Source organism: Mesoplodon bidens (assembly GCF_964165515.1).
Source record: "Mesoplodon bidens genome assembly, chromosome: 2".
NCBI classification, from domain to species: Eukaryota; Metazoa; Chordata; class Mammalia; order Artiodactyla; family Ziphiidae; genus Mesoplodon; species Mesoplodon bidens.
In genome coordinates, this window is record NC_138177.1 from 140,852,560 (window position 1) to 140,877,680 (window position 25,121).

At 53.7% G+C, this 25,121-nt stretch overlaps 2 protein-coding genes across 2 annotated transcripts in view; one reads left to right on the forward strand and one right to left on the reverse strand.

Annotated features, from left to right (window-relative positions):
• The first annotated feature begins 350 nt into the window (after positions 1–350).
• FAM151A (family with sequence similarity 151 member A) lies at positions 351–6,530 on the forward strand. Its single transcript, XM_081226601.1, has 6 exons — positions 351–718; positions 1,705–1,864; positions 3,476–3,700; positions 4,448–4,587; positions 5,346–5,489; positions 5,852–6,530. The coding sequence occupies exons 1-6, from the start codon at positions 574–576 to the stop codon at positions 6,523–6,525; spliced, it is 1,488 nt and encodes a 495-aa protein (XP_081082727.1). The 5' UTR covers positions 351–573; the 3' UTR covers positions 6,526–6,530.
• A 151-nt stretch (positions 6,531–6,681) lies between these two features.
• Positions 6,682–25,121, reverse strand: part of ACOT11 (acyl-CoA thioesterase 11) — a gene marked incomplete at both ends in the record, with an annotated part of 42,930 nt that continues 24,490 nt past the window's right edge. The window contains 14 exons of the mRNA XM_081226600.1: positions 6,682–6,837; positions 7,713–7,839; positions 8,462–8,593; positions 10,521–10,654; positions 11,908–11,991; positions 12,326–12,388; positions 13,216–13,275; positions 14,738–14,882; positions 16,313–16,432; positions 17,638–17,794; positions 19,236–19,371; positions 19,838–19,936; positions 20,715–20,775; positions 24,642–24,711. Coding sequence (XP_081082726.1) covers positions 6,682–6,837; positions 7,713–7,839; positions 8,462–8,593; positions 10,521–10,654; positions 11,908–11,991; positions 12,326–12,388; positions 13,216–13,275; positions 14,738–14,882; positions 16,313–16,432; positions 17,638–17,794; positions 19,236–19,371; positions 19,838–19,936; positions 20,715–20,775; positions 24,642–24,711 — 1,544 coding nt within the window. The remainder of the gene's footprint in view (positions 6,838–7,712; positions 7,840–8,461; positions 8,594–10,520; positions 10,655–11,907; positions 11,992–12,325; positions 12,389–13,215; positions 13,276–14,737; positions 14,883–16,312; positions 16,433–17,637; positions 17,795–19,235; positions 19,372–19,837; positions 19,937–20,714; positions 20,776–24,641; positions 24,712–25,121) is intronic.

The following is a 25,121-nucleotide window of genomic DNA, read 5'->3' on the forward strand; positions in this document are numbered from 1 at the left end:
AGAGTGGCTAACTAAAGCAGGGTGAGTGCCCTCAATCAGGGTTTTTGCAGGTTTTTTTTTTTTAATGAAACATAGAAAAGATTGTAAAAAAATGTGTCACTATTGAAAGAAAAAGATTAAAATTATAGATGCAGAGTATTCCCAACTGTGTAAAAACTACACCTAGATAAAAGTGGAAGAAAATACATCAAAAAATGAACTATGATGGAAATGCTTTCCTCAAGTCAGGATAAAAAATAATCAGAAAATCAGAATAAAATATGCATCATTATTTGTTAGTAGCAAAAATTTAGAAATGTGGGCAAATATTCCTCTTTCTGCTTTTCTGTATTTTCCAAATGTTCTATAATAAATGTGTAATACTTTGATGATGAGAAAAATTGCTTTAAAAAAGGAAATGATCTGGGAATTCCCTGGCGATCCAGTGGTTAGGACACGGCCCTCTCACTGCCGGGGCCCAGGTTCAATCCCTGGTCGGGGAACTAGGATCCCACAAGTTGTGCAGCAAAAAAAAAAAAAAAAAAAAAAAGGAACCAATCAAGATGGAGTTTGTCCTCTTGCACAGGTGACGCTATGGCCCTGGAGGCAGACGTCACGGTAGAAGGGCTCGGCACAGTCAACGAGACAGGGGTCCCCATCATGGCACACCCCCCAGCCATCTACAGTGACAACACCCTACAGCAGTGGCTGGAGGCCGTGCTGGCCTCTTCCCAGAAGGGTAAGGACCTCTCTCAGCCCCTCCCCAGCTGCCCAGCCCTCTGGTCCTCAGGCCGCATTTGCAGGGGTCCTTCCACTAGGAAGCTAGTCCAGTGCTCGTCAGGAGTTGCTCGTTGCCTTGGCTTTCCAGCCCACCGCTCTAGAGGCCTGGGCTCGGGGAAGATCAGTGAGATGAGGGATGAAAAAGTGCAGGGTAAGCTGCAAAGGGCCAAACATGTTTGGGCCCGAATCCGTGGAACTGGATACAACATGCTCAAAAGCCAAATTCCACCTTCCCCTCCCATGTCTCTTTGCCAGTTATAGTCAGAATCCAGGCATCACCCTAATGTCTCTCCCTCATCCCCCACATCCGCTCAGCTGCTGCACCTGCCAATTCTAACCCTGAACCCTACCCCCTGATCCAGTCCCAGTCACATCATCTTTCTCCTGGACCTCCTTCCTCACTGGCTTCCTGCTTCCAAACTCAGCCCCGACCTGAGTGAGCTTTCCAAAATGCCAATTGTCACGTCACTCCCCTGCTTTAACCCTCCATGGCTCCCCATTGTCCTCAGGACAAAGTGTGATCTCCTTGGCCTGTCTTTCAACATCCTGCTCTAACTTCTCAGCCTCATCTCCTGCTGTTCAGGCTCAGGTGGCTTAGGACCCCCTGAGCCTGCCTGTCCAAGAATCACAGTCCCTTTTCATCCGACGCTTGACAACCCCTGAACCTGCCCCAAGTCCCAAGCCCTTACCCGTCATCTGCTTCCTCCCCTTGGTGATGGGGGATGGGAGCTCATTCCTACAGAGGCAAGTCCTTTCTCTCCAGGTTAGCTCTGCCTGTTTGAAAGCCCTTCTTCACACTCAGCGAGAATCTGGTCCGTCTTCCCTCCCTGCCCCCAACACACATACCATACCTGCTGTTTCTGTCCCAGGAAGTCATGTCTTCTGTTTCCTTCTTCCTTGAGCATGAGGGACCAGTTCCCCAAGCCCTTGGCCCTCTCCCCACAGGCATCAAACTAGACTTCAAGAGCATCAAGGCCGTGGGCCCCTCCCTGGACCTCCTGCGGCGGCTGACCGAGGAGGGGAGAGTTCAGAGGCCTGTGTGGATCAATGCCGACATCCTGAGGGGCCCCAACATGGCCATCCCGATAGAAGTCAATGCTACACAGTGAGTGTTCGCCTCTCTGCCCCAGCTGTGTCCAATCCTCTTCCATCAACATCTGGCACAGTAGGTGCTCAGGGGACCTTTGCTGAGTTTGCTTCCAGCCACACCATGCAGTCTGACCTCTGAGCCTTCACACGTGCTATTCCCTCTGCCTCGAATGCCCTTCCCCCATTTCCTGATGAACCTTTGCCCAGTCATTACCTATCCCAGAAACTTCCCTGACATCCAAGGCCCCTGAGGGCCTTCACTCACACTTTCTCCTGACAGTCCTGATTTCGTTGGACTATCACCGTCAGATTACAGGTTTGTCACCCTTACTACAGTGTTTATTCCTGGAGGGCAAACAGGGCCTAGTCCAGTGACAAGGGCAGCACTTGGCCTGCTAGAAAAGTCTAAAGCACTGACTCCTTCCCTAACCCCCCATGAAATCCCAGCACTGCCACCAACCTGTATCACGTAACACCAGCTGCATGGTGTGCTCCAGTTTACAAAGGGCCACTTAAAAGGAGAGCATATATCTGAGTTGATCTTCACGTAGCAATGCCAGGTTAGGAGCATTTTTTCTCACTATTTTGCAGATGAGAAAGCTGACGATAATTGAGGCACAATCTGTTGAATGTTTATTATGTGTTACAGGCACTGTTTTAAGTACTCTAGTTGTAGAATACCACTTAACTCTTACTTGAGAATGAGGTAGGTAATATTATTTTCATTTTATTAATACAGGAAATATCTCACTGAAGCTAAATGACTTGCCTAAATCTAGTAATTGGCAGAGGAATGATTCAAAACCAGGCCTATCTGACTCTAACCTCCATGCTCTTTACCGTGCATCCATCCATCCGTCCATCTTTCCAGCCAGTCAGCCAACAAGCCATCCATCCAATATTTATCACGATTCTCAAACTGAGGTGCATTTGGAAAGCAGCAGTTTGAAAATGTAGTCACTGGCCCAAGATAAATAATGGTTCACCCTCTTGGAGCGAAGAAAATTACTCAATAATTTGGGGAGAGAGAGAGAGGGTAACATTATTTGCCTATTAAAATTTGCATCAAGGCAAAATTTGAATGAAATTTTTAAATAAAATATGAAAGTTCAGAGACTCTCACAGCTGGGAGAACCCACATTCCACACCTGGGGCTTTAGATTGCATCACCCCCGTCCATGTGGGTATGTTTACGAAGGCCTGTCCTGCCTGAAAGGATACCATCTTTGAGAATCAAAGGGGCTGGGTGAGCTGCCCAAGGTCACAGAATCAGGACCCAAACCCAGACCTCCCCGACACCAAAGTCCATGCCCTACTGGGGGACTTTGAGCAAGCCATTTCTGGTCTTTAGGACTGTGCCCTTATATCATAGATGCAAGAGATCCTGGGCTTTCCTGGTGGCGCAGTGGTTGAGAGTCCGCCTGCCGATGCAACGGACACGGGTTCGTGCCCTGGTCCGGGAAGATCCCACATGCCGCGGAGCGGCTGGGCCCGTGAGCCATGGCCGCTGAGCCTGTGCGTCCAGAGCCTGTGCTCCGCAACGGGAGAGGCCACAACAGTGAGAGGCCCGCGTACCGCCAAAAAAAAAAAAAAAAAAAAAACGACCAGCGTCTCTGATTCTCTGCAGGTTCCTGGCCTTGGTCCAGGAGAAGTATTCTAAGGCAACCCTGTCTCCAGGCTGGACCACCCTCTACCTGCCCCGGTTCCGAAACAGGACGTATACCCGAGCCATGGTAGAGAAGATGCAGGGGCTGGTGGAAGGACTGCCACAGAAAGTCACCTTCCCTGTGCGGGCTGTCATGGTGCGGGCTGCCTGGCCCCACTTCAGCTGGCTGCTGGACCAATCTGAGAGGTGAGGACTCCCAGGCCCCTGCCACAGCTCCCACACCCTCCAAACCCGCTCCCAGGCACTGATGCCCCCGGAAGATCCCAGAGGCTCATGGCTAGAAGCGTCTTATTGATCATCTGGTCCAACCTCTGCTGGTGCTCACATGCTCTACAATGTCCCTGCTTTCTGCTTGTATGCCTCTGGTAATGGGGAGCTCACTATCATCTGAGGCAGCCCGTCCATTGGCAGACAACTCTGCCCGTTGGAAAGTGTCTACACTGAGACACAATTTGCCTCCCACAGCTTTCTCCCATGGAAGCCAGCTGTTCCCTGGGGCTGCACAGATTGCACCTACAGCCTCTGCCCCAAGATAACTCTGTAGGGACTGAGGAAGCCCCATCCCCACCCCTGCACTCTGTCCCCAGCTGCCCAGCACCACCTTCCTCAGCCTCTCCCCACTGGAGGCCGCCCCCTTCCCCTCTTCATACCTGACCTCTAGCCCCACCCCCTGTGCCCATCTCTTCTGTCCTTGTCTCCTTCCTAAGACAGGACCCAGAAATAGACACTCCAAGTGAGCAGGCAGGGCAGTCCATCTCCCCTCCTCAGCCTCTACTCTCAGTCATCGTTCCTGAGGCCTCTGTGGCTTCTTCTGCCCCCAGGAAGCAGGGTAGTGTTCCCCCCCTGCCCAGCTCGGGTCCAGCTCTGAGTACAGGAGTGGGGCTGAGGGCTGCTGGGCCCAGGCAGGCACTGAGCTGGCTCTCTGGACCCCAGGTACAGCCTGACGCTGTGGCAGGCCACCTCGGACCCCGTGTCGGTGGACGATCTCCTCTACGTCCGGGATAACACTGCCACCCACCAAGTCTACTATGACCTCTTCGAGCCTCTCCTGTCACAGTTCAAGCAGCTCGCCAGTAGGGAGGGGTCTGGGCAGCGTGGGAAAGGGCGGTGGGGCTGGATTCTGCACAGGGCAGCACTTGGTAGACACGGCAGCAGAGTTAGGTGGGATGGGGCACTGGAAGGGGAAAATCCTAGGAGGGATAGGAGGAAGGAATTGTTTTAAGCATCAGTTGTATGCCAGACCCCAGTACGGTATGCTAAGCTTTATAGATCTGTGAAGCAGGGATTCCATTTTACAGATAGGGCAACTGAGATTCAGAACAGTTAGGTAATTTATACAAAGTCATTCAGCTTGAACATGGCACAGCTCCTACTGGAACCAGCAAATTCCAGACCCCATATGCTTCCCCTTGCAATACAGTTCCTCTAAGGTTTACTCTAGCATTTCAGAGAATGGCCCCTCCACTGTACCTGCTAATCAGTGATGCAGACACTACCTTGTCCAAACACCTCACTCCCCTGACTCCAAACCTAGGAGAGCCTGCAGTTAGTATCTCAAAGGGGACCCATCAGACCCAACATTCCTGCCTTGGGAGCCATCTTGGTGAGGGGGAGGAATACCAGCTTTGGGGCCAGACGGACCTGGCTCCATCAGGTTCCAATCCCAGCAACCCTGCTTACTGGCTGCAGGACCTTGGGCAAATCACCTGTAATCTATAAAACAGGGAATTACAGCTCCCAGGAAGCTTGCTGTGAGGCTTAGAGAGGATGTGCGGTGCACAGAAGGGCTCTGTGACCAGCGGCCTCTTCATCCTGGCCATTTGCCCCACAGTGAACGCCTCACGGAAGCAAAGCTACTACACGGGAGGCAGCCTGATCCCCCTTCTCCAACTCCCTGGGGGTGAGGGTCTGAGCGTGGAGTGGCTGGTTCCTGACATCCAGGGCAACAGGAGCACAGGGACAGTGCGACTCCCAGGTAAGGTCCACCTGCAGCCCCTGTGCTCCTAGCTCAACCACAAGAGTTTCCTACACTTGGGGAAGCTGCCTCAGATCTCCGTTACCATAGCAACACAGCTGCAAGGTAGGGAGTACAGTGCTGTCAAAAGTGCGGGGCTCCGGGCCTTCAGCACCTGTGAGCCCTCAGTCACATCACGCTGCAAGAGAGGCGGGCATGGGCCCCAGGGCTGAGCCACAGGCAAGGGCCCAGAGCCTAGCTAGCAACTCATTGTATCATTCTCACGAGCCCCGGGCACATTCATAAAGCAACCCTTCCACCTGGAACCCAGATCTGATCGACAGATCCCATTACCCCGCTGCGGCCTCCATTGCCTCTTCCAGACAGAGAAGGCATGATTCTGCTGAAAGTTGGCCTCCAGGAGCCTGCAGCTGGGGACCCCGTGCCCGTCGTACGTGACCCGGATGGCCGTGCCCTGACACTGGAGTTCTGCCTGCTGCAGCTGGCCACGCGCCCCGGACGCTGGGGCATCCATGTGCACATAGCAGAGCCCACAGCCCTCCGGCCATCCCTGGCCACACTGGCCACCCTCTCCACACTTGGCCACCTGCCTAGGCCTGTGTGGGTCGGGGCCACAATCTCCCATGGGAGTTTTGTGGTCCCTGGCTACGTGACTGGCAGGGAGTTGCTTACAGCTGTGGCCGAGGTTTTCCCCCATGTGACGGTGGCACCAGGCTGGCCCGAGGAAGTGCTGAGCGGTGGCTACAGGGAACAGCTGCTCACAGATATGCTGGAGCTGTGCCAGGGCCTCTGGCAACCCGTGTCCTTCCAGCTTCAGGCTGGGCCGCTGGGCCAGAGCACGGCTGGAGTCGTGGCCAGGCTGTTGGCAGCCTCCCCCCGGGCCACTGTCACAGTGGAACACAGCCCTGGCTGGGGCAGCTATGCATCTGTGCGAGCAGTGCTGCTGGCAGCCAGGGCCGTGGAGAGGACCCGAGTCTACTACAGGCTACCCCAGAGTTCCTACCAAGACTTGCTGGCGGATGTTGGCAGAAAGTGACCACCCAGGGGTGCTGGGCTGGTGGAGCCCTGGGTCCAGGCTTCCCACAGGGGTGGCAGGAAGGAATAAATGCCTCTGCCTTCCTCAGTGCACTGCGTGTGTGTCCTCAGGGCAGGATGGAGTGGGAGTTGGGCGTGAGGTGGCCACTGAAGATGCCTAGAGAGTCTGGAGGCTGGGGGCCAGATCGTTCCGGTTGTCCAAGAGGAACTGCTCACAAGCCTTGAAGGTGGTGTAGAACTCAGAGGAGAGGCCAGTCACATTGGTGGTCACGTACCTGAGAAAGCCTGGGGTGGCCTGGTTATAGTAGGACACCTGCAGGATGGGAAGCCACACTCAGGGAGGCTGGGCGGTGGGAGGGGTGGGAGCTGAGTGGACATGAGGTGGGCGGGAGGCAGCCTTGTCACCTGCTAGGAAGGCAACAAATATCAGCCAGCACCTGGGGCCTTAGAAGACTGCGTGACCGGCGGGTGTGACCTCCTCCAGCTGGTCTCCCCCCACCCCGGGTGCTGACAACCCTGGCTTCCCTCTGTCACCACACACTACTGTCATCACGTGTCTCCCCTGTCAGCCGGGAGGCCCTGGAGGACCCGGGCTGTGTCTCCGGAGCCCAGCATGGAATCCCTTTTAAATGAAGGTGCTCTAGGGCCATCCGCAAGTTAGAATAAGCCCAAGGATTGCCCTGAGGAGTTCGTCAGTTTAGATGTGTTAAGTTAGCTAGCATTGTCCAAGTCCCTACCTGGGGGAAGTCTCATAGCCACTGTGAGCTGAGGAAGGGGCAATGGGCATCCCCAGCCCAGCCACTGTCAGCCTTCTCCCCTACGCTTTAGTTAACACTGACTGCCCTGCTGAGTTTTATGGGCCCTGAGAGCCATATAAAGCCTTCCTAGACAATAAGTAAATGAGGAGATAGAATTTTAGATCAGAAACCAGGGCTTCTGCCCTCTGTGTCCAGTGCTTTTTCCAAGACCCTGCAGTGGCCTCGGACTTAGCACAGATTAGGTCTTAATGAAGGCTCATTTTCAGCCCCTGACACTCCTAGGCTCCCCTGAGCTGGAAGAGAGAGACTGCTAGCAGGCAGGGGAGCCTGGGTCTGGAACTGTCTGAGCTCGACAGTGCTGAGTTTGGGACACAAGTGTGGCTTTGGGGTGAATCTGGGTGGGAGGGGGAAAGGAGACACCCAGCCTCACCTTGGTCAACTGGTCCCCCTCGTGCCAGAAGCAGAAGCCTGAGCAGATGGTCTCCCCACGCCGGTACTCCGAGGTCTCGAGGTGCGTGGGCAGCGTAACTGACCTCATTGCAATGACATAGGGGTCCCTGGAACGGAGGAAGGGTGTGGAGGGGACACAGGAGAGGGTGAGGGCCTGGTTCCAGAGCCCTCCTCTGGCACTGACCCAGAGTTTGAGGCACACAGAACCTGGCTCTGGCCAAGCTGGAGAGAGGAGATGCCTGTGGGTTAGCAGCTCTGAACTCACCAGGAGCCAGCGTGACTGCACTGTGGACTTTCTGGAAAAGACCCTCCATTGCAGACACTCAGGAAGCAGTGTTGCGCTTTGGGATTTTTGTGCTTCATCTTTTTGCCTGTCTCTAGCAGAAGTGGTGCCGTCTCTCCAGCATCCCCACCATGGCACAGCTGACAGCCTCACCACCCTTCAGCCAACACGGGGCCTTCAGAGGCTGGAGGCCAAAGAGTTGGCCATGTGAGAACTGGCCTGTCTGTGGCCTGGGGCAAGGCGCCCTCACTACCCCAGGGACAGAGACCACCCCGCTTTAGAGCATGAGTGACTAGAGGGGCCATGCATCCCCATGTCCTCCATTCTACCCACAGTAAGACCACTGCGGCCAGTAGGAAGCAGAGGGCTGACTCTAGGCTGATGTCCCCTCCCTGGGGAGGAAGATGAGCCCTGCCCACCTCCCACCCCAGAAGGCAGGCACACACCTGTTGTCACAAGGCTTCCGCCGAGAGGCCAGGATCACAAAATCCTGGGGCTTGGGGTCACCACCGAGGGCCGGGCTGATGATGTGGTAGATGGCATCATCCTCGTCCACCTGCTGCACTAGCTCCACGCTCCTGTACAAAACCCACGGGCGTCACACCAGCTCCTCGTGTGAGAGCAGGTCTGACCCAGGCCCTCCCATGCTTCAGCTGCCCTGAGCAGATGCTTGGAGGATATTTCACCCCCAACACTGCTCAGCAGGGACCACAGGAGGGCAGAAAAGGCTGGCAAGATAAACACACACACAGACACATACACAAGCAAATGAACACACACACCCGTGGGCACACATGTGCACAGATACATAGATAGACACCCACCGATGCACACACAAAACTATGGGTGTCTGTCTATGTCTGTGCAGATGCACATACCCTACACAGATGTGTGATGATTTAGTAGTTGTACCGAATATTTAGTGAGTGCCCACTGTGTACCAGACAGTGTTCTAAGAGCGTTATGGGTACTATCTCACTTAACCCCACATCAGCCCATGCAGTTGGTACTCTTAGTATCCCCATTTTATAGATGAGGGGGCTGAGACTCAGAGAAATAACTCACCTCCGGCCACAGAGCTAATAAGGAAGCAGGTGTGGGATGTGCTTGGGCTGTTGGGCGCCAGAGCTGTGCCCCTCAGGCCCGGGCACACTGCACGCATGTGCCCAGGTAGACACACGTAGGCTTACACCAACATGCGCACACACACAAGGACATCCACGCAGAGACACACACAACGTCCAGACCCGCCACCTTTTCCCTGCTCTCCCGCCCACCCTGGAAGCTGCCTCAGGAACAGGGCAGCTGTGGGCAGGATGGAGGAAAGCTGCTAGGGCCTCCCTTCCCCTCAGGACACACCCCCCAATCCCATCAAGCATCAAGATCTGATCGGACCTTCAAGGCCCACACCAGCCCGCCTCCTCCAAGAAGGCTTCCTACCTCATGCCCAACGCCTTCTCCCCAACATCCACCACCAAATCACCTCTCAGGCTTCCAGGGTGGCATGGCCGACAGGCCTGGGGCCAACCTAGACCAGGGCTTTTTAAAGCAACTCAGCCCTTTTTTGCAAAGAAGCCTTATGCAGAAAGCCTGTGTGTGGACAGCTACAAGCAGGCCTGCTTTGGTGAAGAGAGATGGGGAAAGGTAGGGGAAGGCCAATTTGTCAAATATCAACTCACCAAATGACCTGCTGACTGAATTTCCAAATACACACAGATCCTCCTTATGGATACACTCAGGAATATAGGCTCCTCTTAATAAGCCATTGGAGAAATGATCAAAGAACCCCCAAAGGAGGGTGTTGGCAAAACAGAAAATGACTTGAAAAAATACCAGTTTCAACTTTAACATTCCCACATTAAACACTGAAATTTTGGCTATTTTCCTAAGCAAAAAAATTACATGGAGAGTCAATAAATTTGGGGAACAAATGCATTTATAGGAATAACATTTATATTCAGTAACTCACTACATTAAAAAATAACATTCCTGTACATATCCATACGAAGAACTGGCAAACTTGGTAAATTCAGCAAATTGGCCGTTCTCTGAGTTACCCTGAGTCTGGGAGGGGTTCCCACCCACCCCCTCCACTTCCAACTACCACCCCAAGCAGTCCCTGAGCCCCCTCTGGGAAGGCAGAACTCCACAGAACACGCTTTGAAAATCACTGATCTATCCCTGGGTGCAAATCTACAACCCACACCTCAAGTACCCACTTTAAGAGGAGGGAAACCGAGGCCCAGAAAAGACATGACTTGCCATGGTCACAGTTAGTTAGGCCAGGAACAAGACTTAAACCCAGGCCCCCGACTCCAATTCCAGGCTCACTCTCTTCCCTGAGGGCTCAGACTACCCTTGACTCTGACGCTCACCTAACACATAACCAAGTGCCCCACCCCCATCCTCCCTGCTAAAGGCCGGCAGGGGCTGAGCACAGTGGGGGGACGGCTCAGGAGGAGACACCTGAGGGCCCACCTCCGCACCCCACCCCGCTGCCCTCACCGGTAGTGCTTGTCCCATTCGGGCCTCCGACGGAGGTCTGAGAGCAGCAGGAAGGCCTGGGCGGCGTCCACGTGCACCAGCATCTCCATGTGGAAGGAGAGGAACTTGTCCTCCTCTAGAGTGTACAGGCGGACCTGCATGGGCCAGAGGGCAGCCTCGTTCCCGCGCCTCCTCCTCAGCCTATGCTGGGGACTGGGGCTGGAAGCTCAGGGCTGCCACTGATTGCTGTGTGACTGTGAACAAGCGACTCAACCTCTCTGAGCCTCGGTCGCATTCCCATGAAAATGGGAGATTCAGCGCAAGTGGATAGGAAGGTGTCTGAAGGAGCAGTGACTGCATGCATAAGCACAGGATGGAATGGTACTCACTATGAAATGGAACAAACTCAAACAAGCACTCAACACAAGTGAATGCCTTGTGCCAAGAGAAAGAAGTCAGATTGAAAGGTTATATACTGTATGACTCCCCGTACTGTACATTCTCAAAATAGACAAAACTAAAGGGACAGGGCTTCCCTGGTGGCGCAGTGGTTGAGAGTCCGCCTGCCGATGCAGGGGACGCGGGTTCGTGCCCCGGTCCAGTAGGATCCCACGTGCCAGGGAGCGGCTGGGCCCATGAGCCATGGCCGCTGAGCCTGCACGTCCGGAGCCTGTGGTCCGCAACGGGAGAGGCTGTAACAGTGAAAGGCCCGCGTACAGCAAAAAAAAAAAAAAAAAAACTAAAGGGGCAGAAAACTGATCCGTGGTTTCCTGGGGCTGGGGGTGGGAAGAGGCTTGACCACAATGGGGAATGAGAGAAACTGGGGGGATTATGGAAATGTTCTGTATCTTGATTATGGTAGTGATTCTGTAACTTTATGTGTTTTCCAAACTAGTAGAATTATACACTAAAAAGGGGAAATTTTACTACATGTAAATTATACCTCAATTTTTTTAATGTGGAAAAAAGTTTTTAAAAGAAGATAAAGAAGCAGGGGCCGACACAGCAACAGAATGAATCCTCAGAGCCAGGTGCCATCCAGCCCCCTAAGGTCACAGGCAAAAGTGGCAGAGCTCAAGTCCTCCCTCAGCCCGCGCTGGCCCCAGGCCCCCGTCCCAGCAGCGCCTCACTGTAGAAGGAGCAGAGACAGGGAGGACGCGGTGGGGGAGGATGAAATGGGGGGCAAGAAGGTGGGTGGGCAGGAGAGGATCCAGAGTGGGGGACCCCCACTCCAGGCCCTGGGGGGCAGGTTTGCTTCTATAACTGGGCTGGTTTCATGACCTCATCCAGTTCCTTTTAGGGAATCTCCCTTTGGCTGGAGTGCTTTGAGAGGGTTTTTGTGTCTCACAGTCAGCCACCTCTGGTGGCTCCGAGGAGGAAGGAGAGCTGGGAGGGTGGGGTCAGCTACCTGGCTGATCTCTGAGGACAGCACCCAGTTGTCCCTGGCCACGAGCATCTTCAGGGAGGAGACGTTGTTGTAGCTCAGGTACACCTGGACAGAGCACACAGAGAAGCCTCAACTTCCGCCTTCCTCGAGGGCTCCGCGCCGGGCTGCGCTGGGGCGGGGAGAGGAAACTGGACGTGAAGGAAGGAGCCCTTGGCTTTGGGAAAGGAGGCCGGGGCTTGGCAGACTCCTCCTCCCCTTGGGGCCCCAGCTCCCTCCTGCCAAGCAAGGGGACACAGGAAAGCCCTTGGCTACCTGTGCCAGTCTTGTGGCAGCAGGTATCCTGTCCCCTCCGGGTCTACCTCCAAACCCGCTCACAAGAGGGGAGGATCGGGGATCCCAACAGGCCTGAGAACGGTCCGCTCAGAGCAGAAGGCCTTACCTGGTTGCTAGGGTCCCAGGGGACAGAGAGGGGCATTTCCGCCTGCTTACAGGACACGATGTACTTCCTGGGAGAGAGGGAAGACAACAACCTTGTTCCCTTGGGAGCCCATCTCTTTCCACAGACTTCACTGCTGGCTTACCGTGTGCCAGACCCTGTGCTCAGCCCAGCGGCGTGGGAGAGACTCCTGTCTGGCTAGGGAGACTGGATGGGCACACAGAAAACCGCAGCTGAGGACATACACACTCAGAGGCGGGGACGGGCTGGGGGAAAGGTGCAGACCCCCAACACCCTTGCTGAGCGACTTCACTCCAGCTAAAGCAACTTCACCCTTATGTCTCAGTGTCCTCAGCTGTAAAATGGGATCAGGGGTCACACCTGCCTCCTCTTGGGGTCATCAGAGGGAGAACAGTGCTTGGCATATGGTAAACCCTCCATACATGCACATTGTTCTTATTAACATCAGATGGTGAATCCTGGTGCCGTTCACAGCCCTTTCAAGTTTGTAAAGTGCCTTCACAGCAGTCATTCACACGTGGATTTGCTTCTTAAGCAATTGCATCTCCTCTCAGAGCCTTTCTTTCTTCATCTGCCAAACGGGCATCAGAATCAATGGGAGCAACACAAGAAGTAAAATTGGTCACACCTGGCCAGGTTCAAATTCTCATTCTGCCCATCATTCCTGTCTGAGTGCCCGTGGCCACCTCATCCCTCTATCCTCGCCTGTACAAGGGGCCAGTAAGACCACTGTGTCATGAGGCCAAGACCAGAGGCTGCCTGGATGTAAAGGCCCAGCCCCGGGGAAGCACCGAAGAAACACAAGTTCCCAGGGCCAGGGAGCAGACAGGAAAGCCCTAGAGCCGTGTCCGTTCCCACCGCCCGGCCCCCACTTTCCTGTCCAGGCGGATCTTCTTCCTGGCACTGGCCTCTCGGTACCGCCGCTCACCATCCTGAGGAGAGGAGCAGAGACAGACTGTGGTGCAAGAGGGACAAACAACTTGCCCCCGCCCCCATTACTGCCTGCCCCCTTCCCCAAAGGGCCCAAGGAGACCCTCCCTGCAGCCCTAAAGTGAAGTTCAGATCTCACTGGGGCAGCCTGCACAGGACAGTGCCCCATCACTGAGCTCCAGCCCCAGCTTCCCCTGAGGCTCCCTGAGTGACTTTGGGAACACCACCTGCCCTCACTGTACCTGCTTCCTCCTCCATAAAAGGGGATCCCCAAAGCGCACTTACAACGCTAAGAACCCACATTTATTGAGCACTTGCTATGGGCAGGCATGCTTCTGAAGTGTTTTCCATGCAAAACTGCATCTAAGCATTATGACCACCCTCTGAGGTTGGTACTAGTACTATCCCCAATTATTTTATTTCATTTCATTTCATTTTATTATTTTAATTGCCTGCACCGTGCGGCTTGCGGGATCTCAGTTCCCCCACCAGGGACTGAACCCGGGCCACAGCAGTGAAAGCCCAGAATCCTAACCACTAGGCCACGAGGGAACTCCCAGTACTATCCCCATTTTACAGAGGAGGAAACTGAGGCACGGAAAAGCTAAGTGGCTCAGCCAAGGTCACAGGGCTAAGGAGTGGGGACAGGAACAGAACCCAGATGGCCTGAACCCAGAGCCCACCCTCTGAACCACTACTTCTAACATCTCCCTACTAGTGAACATTAAGTGGCAAAGGCCTGAAAGGGCCTTGTGGACTGTCTACTGTCCCACCGCCTGCCAGGCTCCCTGCTCCTCCGGCCACCACCCACCTTGACTGCCCAACGCCCAGCTCTGGAGAGGGGGTCTTCACAGCCCATGCTCAGCCTTGTAAGGTGGGTGGGCTGGGTGGGTGACCTTCCTGGAGAGAAGGGGCCACCTCTCCAAGGTCACTCCCTGGCCCCCCAGAAGCAAGCCCGAGCCGGGCCCAAAGGAGGCACAAGGGAACATTGTTTAGAACCAGCCTTGAACCCAGGTCCCTGACTCTCATTCCTATGCTTTTTGCTCCCCTGTCACCATGGTCAGAGCAGTCGCCACTTACTCAGCCAGGAGCAAGGTCAGTATCTCCCCAACAGCCCTGCGAGGCAGGAACTGCAGATACCCCCTCTTTACAGATGGGGAGTGAAAGCTCGCAGAGGGCACCCACTAGAACGTGGCCAAGGTGGGGTTCCAACCCACCTCTGACCCCAAAGCCAGTGCTCTTACAGCTCTGCAGGCTCATGAATGCCTGTTAACACCCAGCACGTGGTCTGAGTTCTTCCAGGAAGCACAGGGTGCCTTCCTTGCACAAGGGGCATCCCCGGGGGCGGGTTATACCAGGGCACTTGGGGCTGGCTATGCCCCAGCAGACGGACAGAGCTGGGTCCACTCCCCAGTCCTATCACCCTGGGCAGAGAGGGAGGGGGGCTGGTAGTGGGGCACTCACCCCAGGCTGGGGCCGAATCCAGGGCAGCATCTGAGGCTGGTTATCTGCATCCAGGACCACAAAGGTCATGAAGGCACTGTTGATGTGCCGCCGCTGGGTCTCGGCCTCCTGGCGGTAGGCCTCCACACACACGCCCACCTCCATGCTGAGGGGAAAGGAGGGCTGGTCTCAGCTGGACAGACCTTCCCGAGGCCACCCCCTCCCCAACACGCACGCACACATGCACAGATGCATACACGTACTCCTGCAGTTCCTTCCACAGCCCAGATCAGAGTCCGATGGGCAGGAAACCCAGAACTGTTCCCTTTCAGCAATGTTTACAGAGTGCCCACTGCACCCCTGGCCCCATGCTTGTCACTGGGGTCACAGAAATGAATGAACCGGTCCAGTCCAGGTCCTCATGGGCTAACAGATAGGGGATGGGGCGACAAATGTCTATATAAAATATGTCACGTAAGCTGCAAAGGGTGATGGAAAGACATAAGAAAGGAGGAGGGGCAGAGCCTAATCTGAGAAAATGTTCACCGTACACCTCTTCACCAGCACTCTAATAGCCGTAGCCATGCCCTTGACAGCTCAGTCACTGCTGTTTCTGTATCTCCGACTGTCTTTATGAATTATAAAATAGCAGCCACCTCCATTCCCCCTCCCTTAGGAAGGTCTATGATCCCAGAATGTGGACATTATGCAGATGGGGAAATCAAGACCTAGAACAGGGCACTCACTTGCCCAAGGTCACACAACAGTCAGGAAGAGAACCCGCACTAGAAACCAGGCCTCACAGCTCCTAGTTCAGGGCTTTCCCCCTGCATGGCAGGAGAACGTGTGATAGTCAGACTGTGAATAGTAAAATAATAATAATAATTTTAAAAATAATAATAAGCAGCAGGAATGGCTGACCGTCACTGAACGTTTCCTCTGGCATTCTACTAGTAACCCCTCACTGAATCCTCACAACCATGAGGTAGTTGTGGTGAGCCCCATTTTACAAGTGAAAGAACTGAGACTCAGAGGGGTTAAGTAACTTGCCCAAAGTCACACAGCCGATAAGCCATGAACCAAATTTGAACCCAGGAAGCCTGGCTCCAGATCCCTCATTTTTAACAACTACGTTATCATTGAAAATGACCAAATCTTTGAAATCACCAAAAAGCTTTCATGGGGGTATCAGAATTCATTCCAAAGGTAAGGGCTCTGGGAACTAACTGCTGTTTTAGGAAAAGGGTAGGAAAGGGTTTGATAAACAAGGGAACACTGGCAAGAGGTGGCCCTGTGACCTGAGAATCCATAGTGTGGCAGGACCAGAGACAGGATCCGGGGAGAGAGACAGAGACACACCAAGCACATGGTGTGACCTGTGATGGCGGCAGGCACAGGGCTTGGGAGGCCAGAGAAGGAACATCAGAGCTGAATCTTGGTGATGGTAAAGGGACCCAGCAGCCAGGCAGAGTTCAGATCTCATAGACCTCGTCTACAGGGGAAACGGTTTCTGCAGTTTTGCAGTAAGGTCCCTTCTTAGGTCAGGAAGAGCCCTCAACCCCAAGAGGCCCCATCTCACCCATCCCAGCCCCACACCTGTGCTTGAAAGCGTTGTTCACGATGGCCTTCAGCACCAGGCGGTCCCCAACCTGGGATGGGCCCCGGAAGTGGAACATCTCAATGGCCTTCAGCGTAGGGTGGGCACGGCACAGCCGGCTGGAAGAGGCGGGGGTCAGGAGGACAGGACAGATGCCTCCAGTGCTTCAGCCACTGGCTTGGGCCAGCCTTCGCCTGCTGCCCCCATCCCCAGACCCAGCCCAGAACCACATGTACCACCCTCTGGCCCACCCACTCACCCACTCTCACCCAACCCAGTGACAGCTCTGCCCAGAGGAAGAGAACTAAAGTCCAATATCACAGCTTAGAATACTGAGGTCTATGTGCGTAGCTGGAAAAAAGCTGAATTTGAGGTGACATAGGAAAGGGCAGTAAATCTTTTCCTTCTAACTTTTATACCCTAGCACCTGCTGTTCCTACTATCTGGAAGCCCTCCCCTTACCCAAAGCTACTCATCATTCAAGGCCCAGATGAAGTACTCCTCCTCCAGAAAGCCTTCCCTGACTATCCACACTCTGACCCTCCTCTGAGATCTTGTTACTCTCATAGCCTGGGCTGCCCAAAATAGCATTGTTTATGTACTGTGTCCACAGGTTAAACACAGAGGAGGGGCCATTGGAGCTGGTCTCTAAAGGGTGAGGAAGAATTTGCCTGGCTGAGGAGAACGTGGGTTGGGGAGGGCACTCATGGCAGAGGGAACAGCAAGTACAAAGTCATGGAGGTATGAGAGTGTCGGTGAATGTCAGTTATCATAACTATAAAAAAAAGCCCCGATACTTGGAGCAGATCAAGACCCGGACAGGCACAGAGGTTATAGGAAAAGCAAGTAATTATTTCCACCTCTAGGGAGACGGGAACAGTGAAAGAGGCTTCATGGAGGAGATGGGCAGTATTTTAGCGACAAAGAATACTGGAGTTGGCATGGTGGGAAGTCAGCCAGGAGTGAAGGCAGGGGATGGGAGCACGGAGGATTGGAAGGGGAAAAGCAAATGGCTTGATGTGCAAGAAGTGTTAAGATCCAGGGAGCAAGCGAGCAGGGCCAGGGCAAGGGGAGGCCCTGGTGTCAGCCGGGGGGCTTGGCATTTCCCATGCCATGATGGGAACCACGGAAGGAATGGTGAGCTCACAGAAAATCATTCCTCTCTGGTTCTCTGGGTCTGAAGGCCCCAGGTTACCCTGAAAGACAGCCAAGCTTCTGAAGCCTTGAATGCCAGTACCAAGCTGGGGTTTCTCCCACAGAGGGAGCTGGACGAGGGAAGGAGGAAGAGAAAGGAGGGGAGGCACAGGCAGGGCACTGCCCTCACCTGGCTGCAATGGTGGCCACGTTCTCCATCCAGGCCATGATCTGGCCCCCGAAAGTATGGCCCTGGTGATTGGCATGTGGGGGCAGGACCAGCTCCACACTCTCCACTCGGGTCTTCTCGGCTGGCACCATGCGGCTACAGTCTCTGCTCTCCAGATCTGACCAGAGAGGTGCAGAGGGAGGGAGGCAGGGAGGTGAGAAAATTTCCAAAGACAGACCCTCCCCATGGGCAGCCCAGGACCCCCATGCCCACCAGTCCACCCCACACAGATTCTTTTATTTATTCAGCACCAGGGAGGTGCCGTGCATCTCCCATCTCCCGGGGTGAGAGAGCTCATCAGGGAAGGCCTGTGAAAGAGGTAGCCTTTCACCCGGATTGCAGGCTGCTTAGAGATGCCACAGGCAGGGATGAGGGGAGGTTGAAGGCCTGAGCCAAGTTCTGGAGACCAGACAGGCAGGACAGTCCCAGGGAGCAACGAGGCCTTGGCTTAGCTGGAGCCGAGGGCAAGTAAAGGAACAGCACCAGATGAGGCTGAGTGGTCAGCCAAGGGCCCGGATGCCAGGCTCAGGCATTTGGACTGACGCTTGGGTAGAAGGGCTGTCAAGACAGGAGGGATCTACAGGGGCTGCTGTGGGATGGATGGTTCCCGTGGGCCTTGACAACTGTAGGAAGAGCTGGGCCTGCCCAGCCACGGCCTCCAGGCCCAGCATAAATAACAGCACACGGAATTCAGAGCACAGCTCACTGCCTTCACTGGTGTTGGCTACTTCTGCCTGCTCTCTCTCCACTCTGGGCAGCTGAACTACCCTTGGTTGGTCCTAATATTGCCTCCTTTAGGTTTCAAGGATGACTCTGCATTCTAGTGTTCTGGACATCAGTGAACAAATCCAAGGTCACCCCTCTGGGCCTTTGCCCAGCCTGTGCCCTCTGTCAGAAAACCCTGCCTCACCTCTCCACCTGTCAAAATCCTCCCAGTCCAAAGTGGACCTCTGTGTGCTGGTACAGGACACTCTCCAGGATATGCTTTTAAGGGGAAAGGAGCAAGATACAGAGCAGTATGTACTGTATGTTTACTTTTGGGTAAAAAGAGAGGGCAAACTGGTAGGTAGTATGCTTAAATATGCAGAGAATACTTCTGGAAAGATGCCCCCAAACGACGAATAGTAGCTGCCTCTGGAGGGAGCCTTGGTTCTGGGGTAGAAGAGAGTCTTGCTTTTTACTCTATCTCTATGCCTACACCTATCTCTATCTACCTACCTACCTAGCTACCTATCTATTTGTTTTTTGAAAAGTCCTAGGGTTTCAAGGCCAAGCTCAACACTACCTTCCCAAATACCTTGACTCCTTGAGACCCAAATGCATTTAGCAGATTAAAAGGGTTTTCTGTATGTCCCAGCTCCATGTTCATGGCTCCTGGGAGCTGGGCGAGATGTCCAAATGCTCCCTTTTCCCTGAAGGAAACTTGAGGCCATCCAGGCCTGAGGCCACCCGTGGGTGGACATCCCAAGGAGACTCTCTTCCTCCCTCTGCTCAGTAAGGGTCCAGGACAGAAGGGGCCATGCAGGACATGGGCTACCCTCCCCATGCACGGCGCTCACCATCCTGAATGACGCAGTTGGCCAGGAGGTCCTTGATGGTGTCTGTGTAGACCATCCTCATGCGCCGGCGCTCGGCTGCCACGCTGTGCTCTGTCTTCTCCTCCTCGGTCCGCAGCGTGATCTGCTTCAGCTTCACCTGTGGCAGGGGGTGAGGTGGGGGTGCTCAGGACAAGTTTCCTGAAATAGCATGAGAGCCTGTCCCCCAAACGGCCATCTCACGCCTGGGGCTGCTGGATGGTTACAAGTCTTGTCCCCTCTTTGTCCCCATCTTCCATCTCCCTGTTGACTGATACATCACTTTCATCCTCCAGTGTCCCCGTCCCCATTCCTGGGCAAAGGCACTGTGGATGGGGGGTGTTGATGCAGGACATGGGAGGCAATGGAGAGAAATGGAGGATCCTGGGGTGCGAGGTGCACAGGGAGAGGTGGGGAAAAGCAGAGCGGGGAGGCGCCTGGGGTTCAACCACAGCACGGGGTGGGCCTTCTTCTGGGGATTCCCTGCTGTGCCCCCACCTCTACCCCTCCACCAACCCCCAGAATCACCACGTAGACAGGCACCCAGGTGGTCCGGCAGCATCGGGTGGTCAGGTGTAGCCACCTACCTTGGAGATCTCCCGGTGGGCCACAAAGGTGGCCAAGGCCTTGCACACGCTCCACTGCTTGTCAGAGCACAGGTCCTCGGAGGCCACCTGGATGCCCACCTGGAGAGGAAGAGCAAGGTGGACGACTGAGGAGGGAGGAAACAGAGCTCACCAACCCGAGGCCCCGCAGGTGGAGACAGCAAGTCCCACCCCAGGCCTGGCCTCTGGTGCTTCTGTATCACCTACCAAGTCCAGGGGGCTAGAGACCTGGGGTAGGTTCTGATTCTGCCCTTGGCTCCCTGGGACACCTTGGGCAAGTCACTTCCTTTCTCTGGGCCTCAGTTTCCTCATCTGTAAAATGGGAATGATGAGGCCCTCTTCCAGAGCTCATAGAGCCCCATGCATCCCCAAAGAGTCCTCCCATTAAACCTTCAACAACCCTGCCGCATAAGAATCATGTTCCCATTCTACAATGTGCAGACAGAGGCTGTGGGAGGTAAGCTAGTGGACGGAAGTCCAGCACCCTCCTCCACACCGCTGCCTTCAGGGTCAGGCACAGCAGCTATCTTCCCTGTATTCCTGAGACCACCTGGCTGCTGAAGAGAGGGTCTGAGACTAGGTATGAAGACCCAGGAGGCTGGAAGTCAAGGCTCACATTGGAATCTACATGGCTTGGTGACCTGGGGCAAATCCCTTCCCCTCCCTAGCCTCAGCTTTCCCTTCTGTATTGTGGGTATTGGACATTGCCCTAGGATCCCCCCAACCCTGCCAGCTGTTTCAGAACTCTGCTGCCTCAATCGGGGCACTGTGAGTGTGAGTGTGAGTGTGCGTGTGAGTGTGCCCGAGCTGGCGGCTGAGAATGAAGAGGAGGTAGAAACCCACCCACCCACCTGCTCACCTCCATACTGGAGTTGAAGGCCCGGTTCACCTTGGCCTTGATATTCACCACTTGTCCAACACTGAGGAGAGAAAAGCAGGAGGTAAGCCTTCCAAGAGGGGACAGAGGGAGAGAACAGGTGTCTCTGCTGAGAGGAACTGGCAGGAGAACGTCATGGCATACGGAGCATATTCCCATCTACCATGTCACTGAGTCCTCAAAGCAAGCCGGCAAGACAGTGTTTAGCACCTCATTCTACAGGCGGGGAAGCGGGGGCAAGAGAAGTGGCATGACGTCATTCATCTCCCCCTTTCCCCCGCTTCCCCTTGTCCAATGAATGCTCAAACTTCTCTTTGCTCTCAGCTCAACAGTCCTTCCTAAGGAAAGCTCTCCCTGCCCTCCCAGAGCCCCATAAGGTTCACCCTCCTAACACTTCCTCCAACAGATTGACCTCTGTCTCCCCCACAAACAAAGTGGCTTCTCTTTGTTGTGGAGCACGGGCTCTAGGCACGTGGGCTTCAGTAGTTGTGGCACACGGGCTTAGTTGCTCTGTGGCATGTGGGATTTTCCTGGACCAGGGCTCAAACTCATGTCCCCTGCATTGGCAGGCAGATTCTTAACCACTGCACCATCAGGGAAGTCCTGACTTGTTCGTTTCTGTTATTATTATTTTTTTTTAGTAGTTCTAGTAGTCAGGTAGGGGACTATCATTTTTAGGAGATGCACGCTGACATATGGAGGGATGAAGTGTCATGATATCTGCAACTTACTTTCAAATAGTTCACACAACAGTGATACTGTGGATTCCGTTCCAGACCATGGCAGTAAAGCAAATATCGCAATAAAGTGAATCACACAATTTTTTGGGTTTCCTGGTGCATATAAAAGATATGTTTATACTGTAGTGTATTAAGTATGCAATTGCAATATGTCTAAAAAGCAATATACATACCTCAATTAAAAAATACCTTCTTGGGACTTCCCTGGTAGCGCAGTGGTTAAGAATCCGCCTGCCAATTCAGGGGACACAGGTTCGAGCCCTGTTCTGGGAAGATCCCACATGCCACGTAGCAACTAAGCCTGTGGGCCACAACTACTGAGCCTGTGCTCTAGAGCCCGTGAACCACAACTACTGAAGCCCACACACCTAGAGCCCATGCTCAGCAACAAAGAGAAGCCACCACAATGAGAAGCCCGCGCACCGCAACAAAGAGTAGCCCCCACTCGCCGCAACTAGAGAAAGCCCACGCACAGCAACGAAGAGCCAACGCAGCCAAAAATAAATAAATAAATCTATTTATTTAAACAAACAAACAAACTTCAAGAGAAGACACATAGAGAGGGAGAGGGAGCGGGGAGGAGAGGGTAGATGGAGAGGGTGTTGCGGGGGAATGTAGGACCTATGGGTTAAAAAAAGACTTAAGAGGGAAGTCCCTGGTGGTCCAGTGGTTAGGACTCGGCACTTTCACTGCCGGGGCCTGGGTTCGATCCCTGGTCAGGGAACTAAGATCCTGCAAGTCATGGCCAAAAAAAAAAAACAACAAGATTTAAGAGACCTAGCAACCAATTGCAACCTGATTTGCATCCTGACTTGAGCAACAAAAATAACTGTAAAGCAAAACAAAATAAAAAAACAAATTCATGAGACGTTGTGGGCAACTGAATGCTGACTGGATATTTGATGTTAGTGAGAAATTGTTCATTTTCTTTAGGTGTGGTAGTGGTATTGAAATTATGTTTTAAAAAGTTCTTATCCATTAGAGATACATTTTGAGATATTTTAATTTATTTTCTTAGAATTTTAATTTAATTTAATTAATTTATTTGTTATTTTTTGGCTACATTGGGTCTTCGCTGTGGCGTGTGGGCTTTCTCTAGTTGCGGTGAACAGGGGTTACTCTTGGTTGTGGCGCGCAGGCTTCTCATTGCAGTGGCTCCTCTTGTCGCGGAGTGCAGGCTCTAGGCATGCAGGCTTCAGTAGTTGTGGCACACGGGCTCAGTAGTTGTGGCACACAGGTTCTAGAGCGCAGGCTCAGTAGTTGTGGCGCACGGGCTTAGTTGCTCCATGGCATGTGGGATTTTCCCAGACCAGGGCTCAAACCCGTGTCCCCTGCATTGGCAGGTGGATTCTTAACCACTGTGCCACAAGGGAAGTCCTTTGAGATATTTTTAAATGGCAAAAGCAAAAACAAACAAAAAAACCTTCCCCGGCTTTCCTCAGGTATGGCCAGGCCTTTCCTGGCCACCAATCATGCTCCAGGCCCCTCCCCAGCTTACCCTCCTTCCCAGGATCCTCTACAGCTTTTCCGCCCACCCACACCCTCCTCTGCCCAGACTCACCTCCACTCCACTGGGTCCCGCAGCGTGTCCATCCATCATGTACACACCCCACCCCAGCCTTCTCTATCCCTTGCTCCTCCAAGTACCAGATCCCCTGTTGGCAACAGAGACCCAGAGCTGGCCTGGACATGGCTCCACTGGCCTACAAATTGTCACTACACACAGTACTGGAGCCAGCTCAAACACCTCCTCCAGGAAGCCACTCTTGACTGCCCTCTGTGCCACTCACTATACCCACCCCCAGACATATAGGCAATGAGGCCTGTTTGTTAAGAACAAGGGCTCTGGGGCCAGACTGCCTGGCTCGTAGTATGTCCTGAGTTCTCCACCAGCTGTATGACTTTAAGCAAGTTACTTCACTTCTCTGTGCCTCCGTTTTCTCACCTGTAAAATGAGGGTACTGATAGCCACGACCTCATAGGGTTGTTCTGAGGACTTAATTAAAAAGACATTACAAATAATGCATCAATTTTGGCTCATTGTGACAGAGGTACCATACGAATGTAAGATGTTAATAATAGGGAATCTCGGTGTGGGGTATATGGGAACTCTGTACTATCTACAGTGTTTTTGTAAATCAAAAACTATTCTAAAATAAAAGATATTTAGAAAAAGTATTACAAAGCACCCATACGCAGAGATCATTGTTAGCCTGGAATTCACTGCTTTGAATTGAAATTATGTTTCTATATCTGCCTCCCTGCAGTCTGGGAGCTCCTGGGGCACAGGGACTATGTTCCAGTTGACTTCGTGGACCTCAAACCCAGCATGGGCCCTGGTCCACAAGCAGTGATGAATGACTAAATAAGTGAATACAGGGACTAGCCAAACTTTTTCCTTAACCACAACTCGTGGGGCACCAGGAAGTCCTGAATAAGTCCTTGGCACTTGATGTCCTAGGCACTGATAGTTTAAGAGCAGACCTGGAGGCCAAAGCACTGTATGCAGCTCTGCAGCCTGTCCTGGGCAGAGGGCTCAGCACGCTCCTTGGGTCCCAGCAAAGCTGTGCAGGGACAAAGCTCAGCACAGTGTAATGAAGAGTCTTCTAACCAGTACAGACGGTTAAAAAAAAAAAAAAAACCCGAAAACCCAAAAACCCAGGAGGTAATAAGTTCCTCATCCCTGGGGGTACATGAGCAGAGGCTGAATGGTCCAAACTTCTGGGTCAGGCTCTGCCAAGGCACCTTATCTAGGGACCTCCCTACAGTCTGATGACCAATGACCCACAGAGAATGTCCAAGCTCAAAAAGTCATTCACTGATTAAGTCTAACCCCTTCCATTTTGAAGATAAGAAAGCTGAGGACCAGAGAAAGAGACTGCCTTCCCCAAAGTCACACAGCACCCCATGATACGGCCTCAGCAGCACCCAACTCCAAGCCTGACTGAGGGAGCTGCCAGCCACAGGGCAGCTTCTAGCCCACTGCTGTCCCAGAGACCTTGCAGACGGGTCACTGCTCACCAAAGGCTGCCCCCTCTCCATCTGCAGAGGCCCTCAGTCAGCTGAGGCAGGTTCCAGGCAGCACACAGGCTGAGCAGGCAATAGACGGGGGAAGGGCTCTGGGCTCGTGGTGGGGAGACCAGAAGGAAGGGCAGGAGGGGCCACTTACCTAATGGTGTGCTCAAAATAGATGTCGTCCATGGAGGCTGTGACGCAGGGGCAGCCAGCATGCCTCTCCGCTGGCGTCAGGAGAAGAAAGCACGCGTTAGCAGCCTCCCCATGACCCAGGCCTCTGATCAAACGTCAGACCGCCTAGCTAAGGCCTGCCTCCTCGCCCGTGCTCCCACCCTTCTTTACTTTCCTCACCGTGATGACGACACCCTGACCCTGTCTTACATATCTGGGTTTCATCTGTCTAGTGCCTCTCCCTCCTGCTAGACCGCATGTCACTTGAGGACAAGGATTTTTGCCTGTCTTGTTCACTGTTGTGCCCCGGTCCTGGAGCAGCGCCTGGCACGCAGGAGATACTCAATAAGCAGCTGTCAAGCAGCTGTCGAATGAATGAATGATCACGCCATGCTATTCTACTTCCTGACCTCCTAGAGTGCCCGTACCCCTGTCCAGTCAACCTCGCCCACCTTTGTCTCCT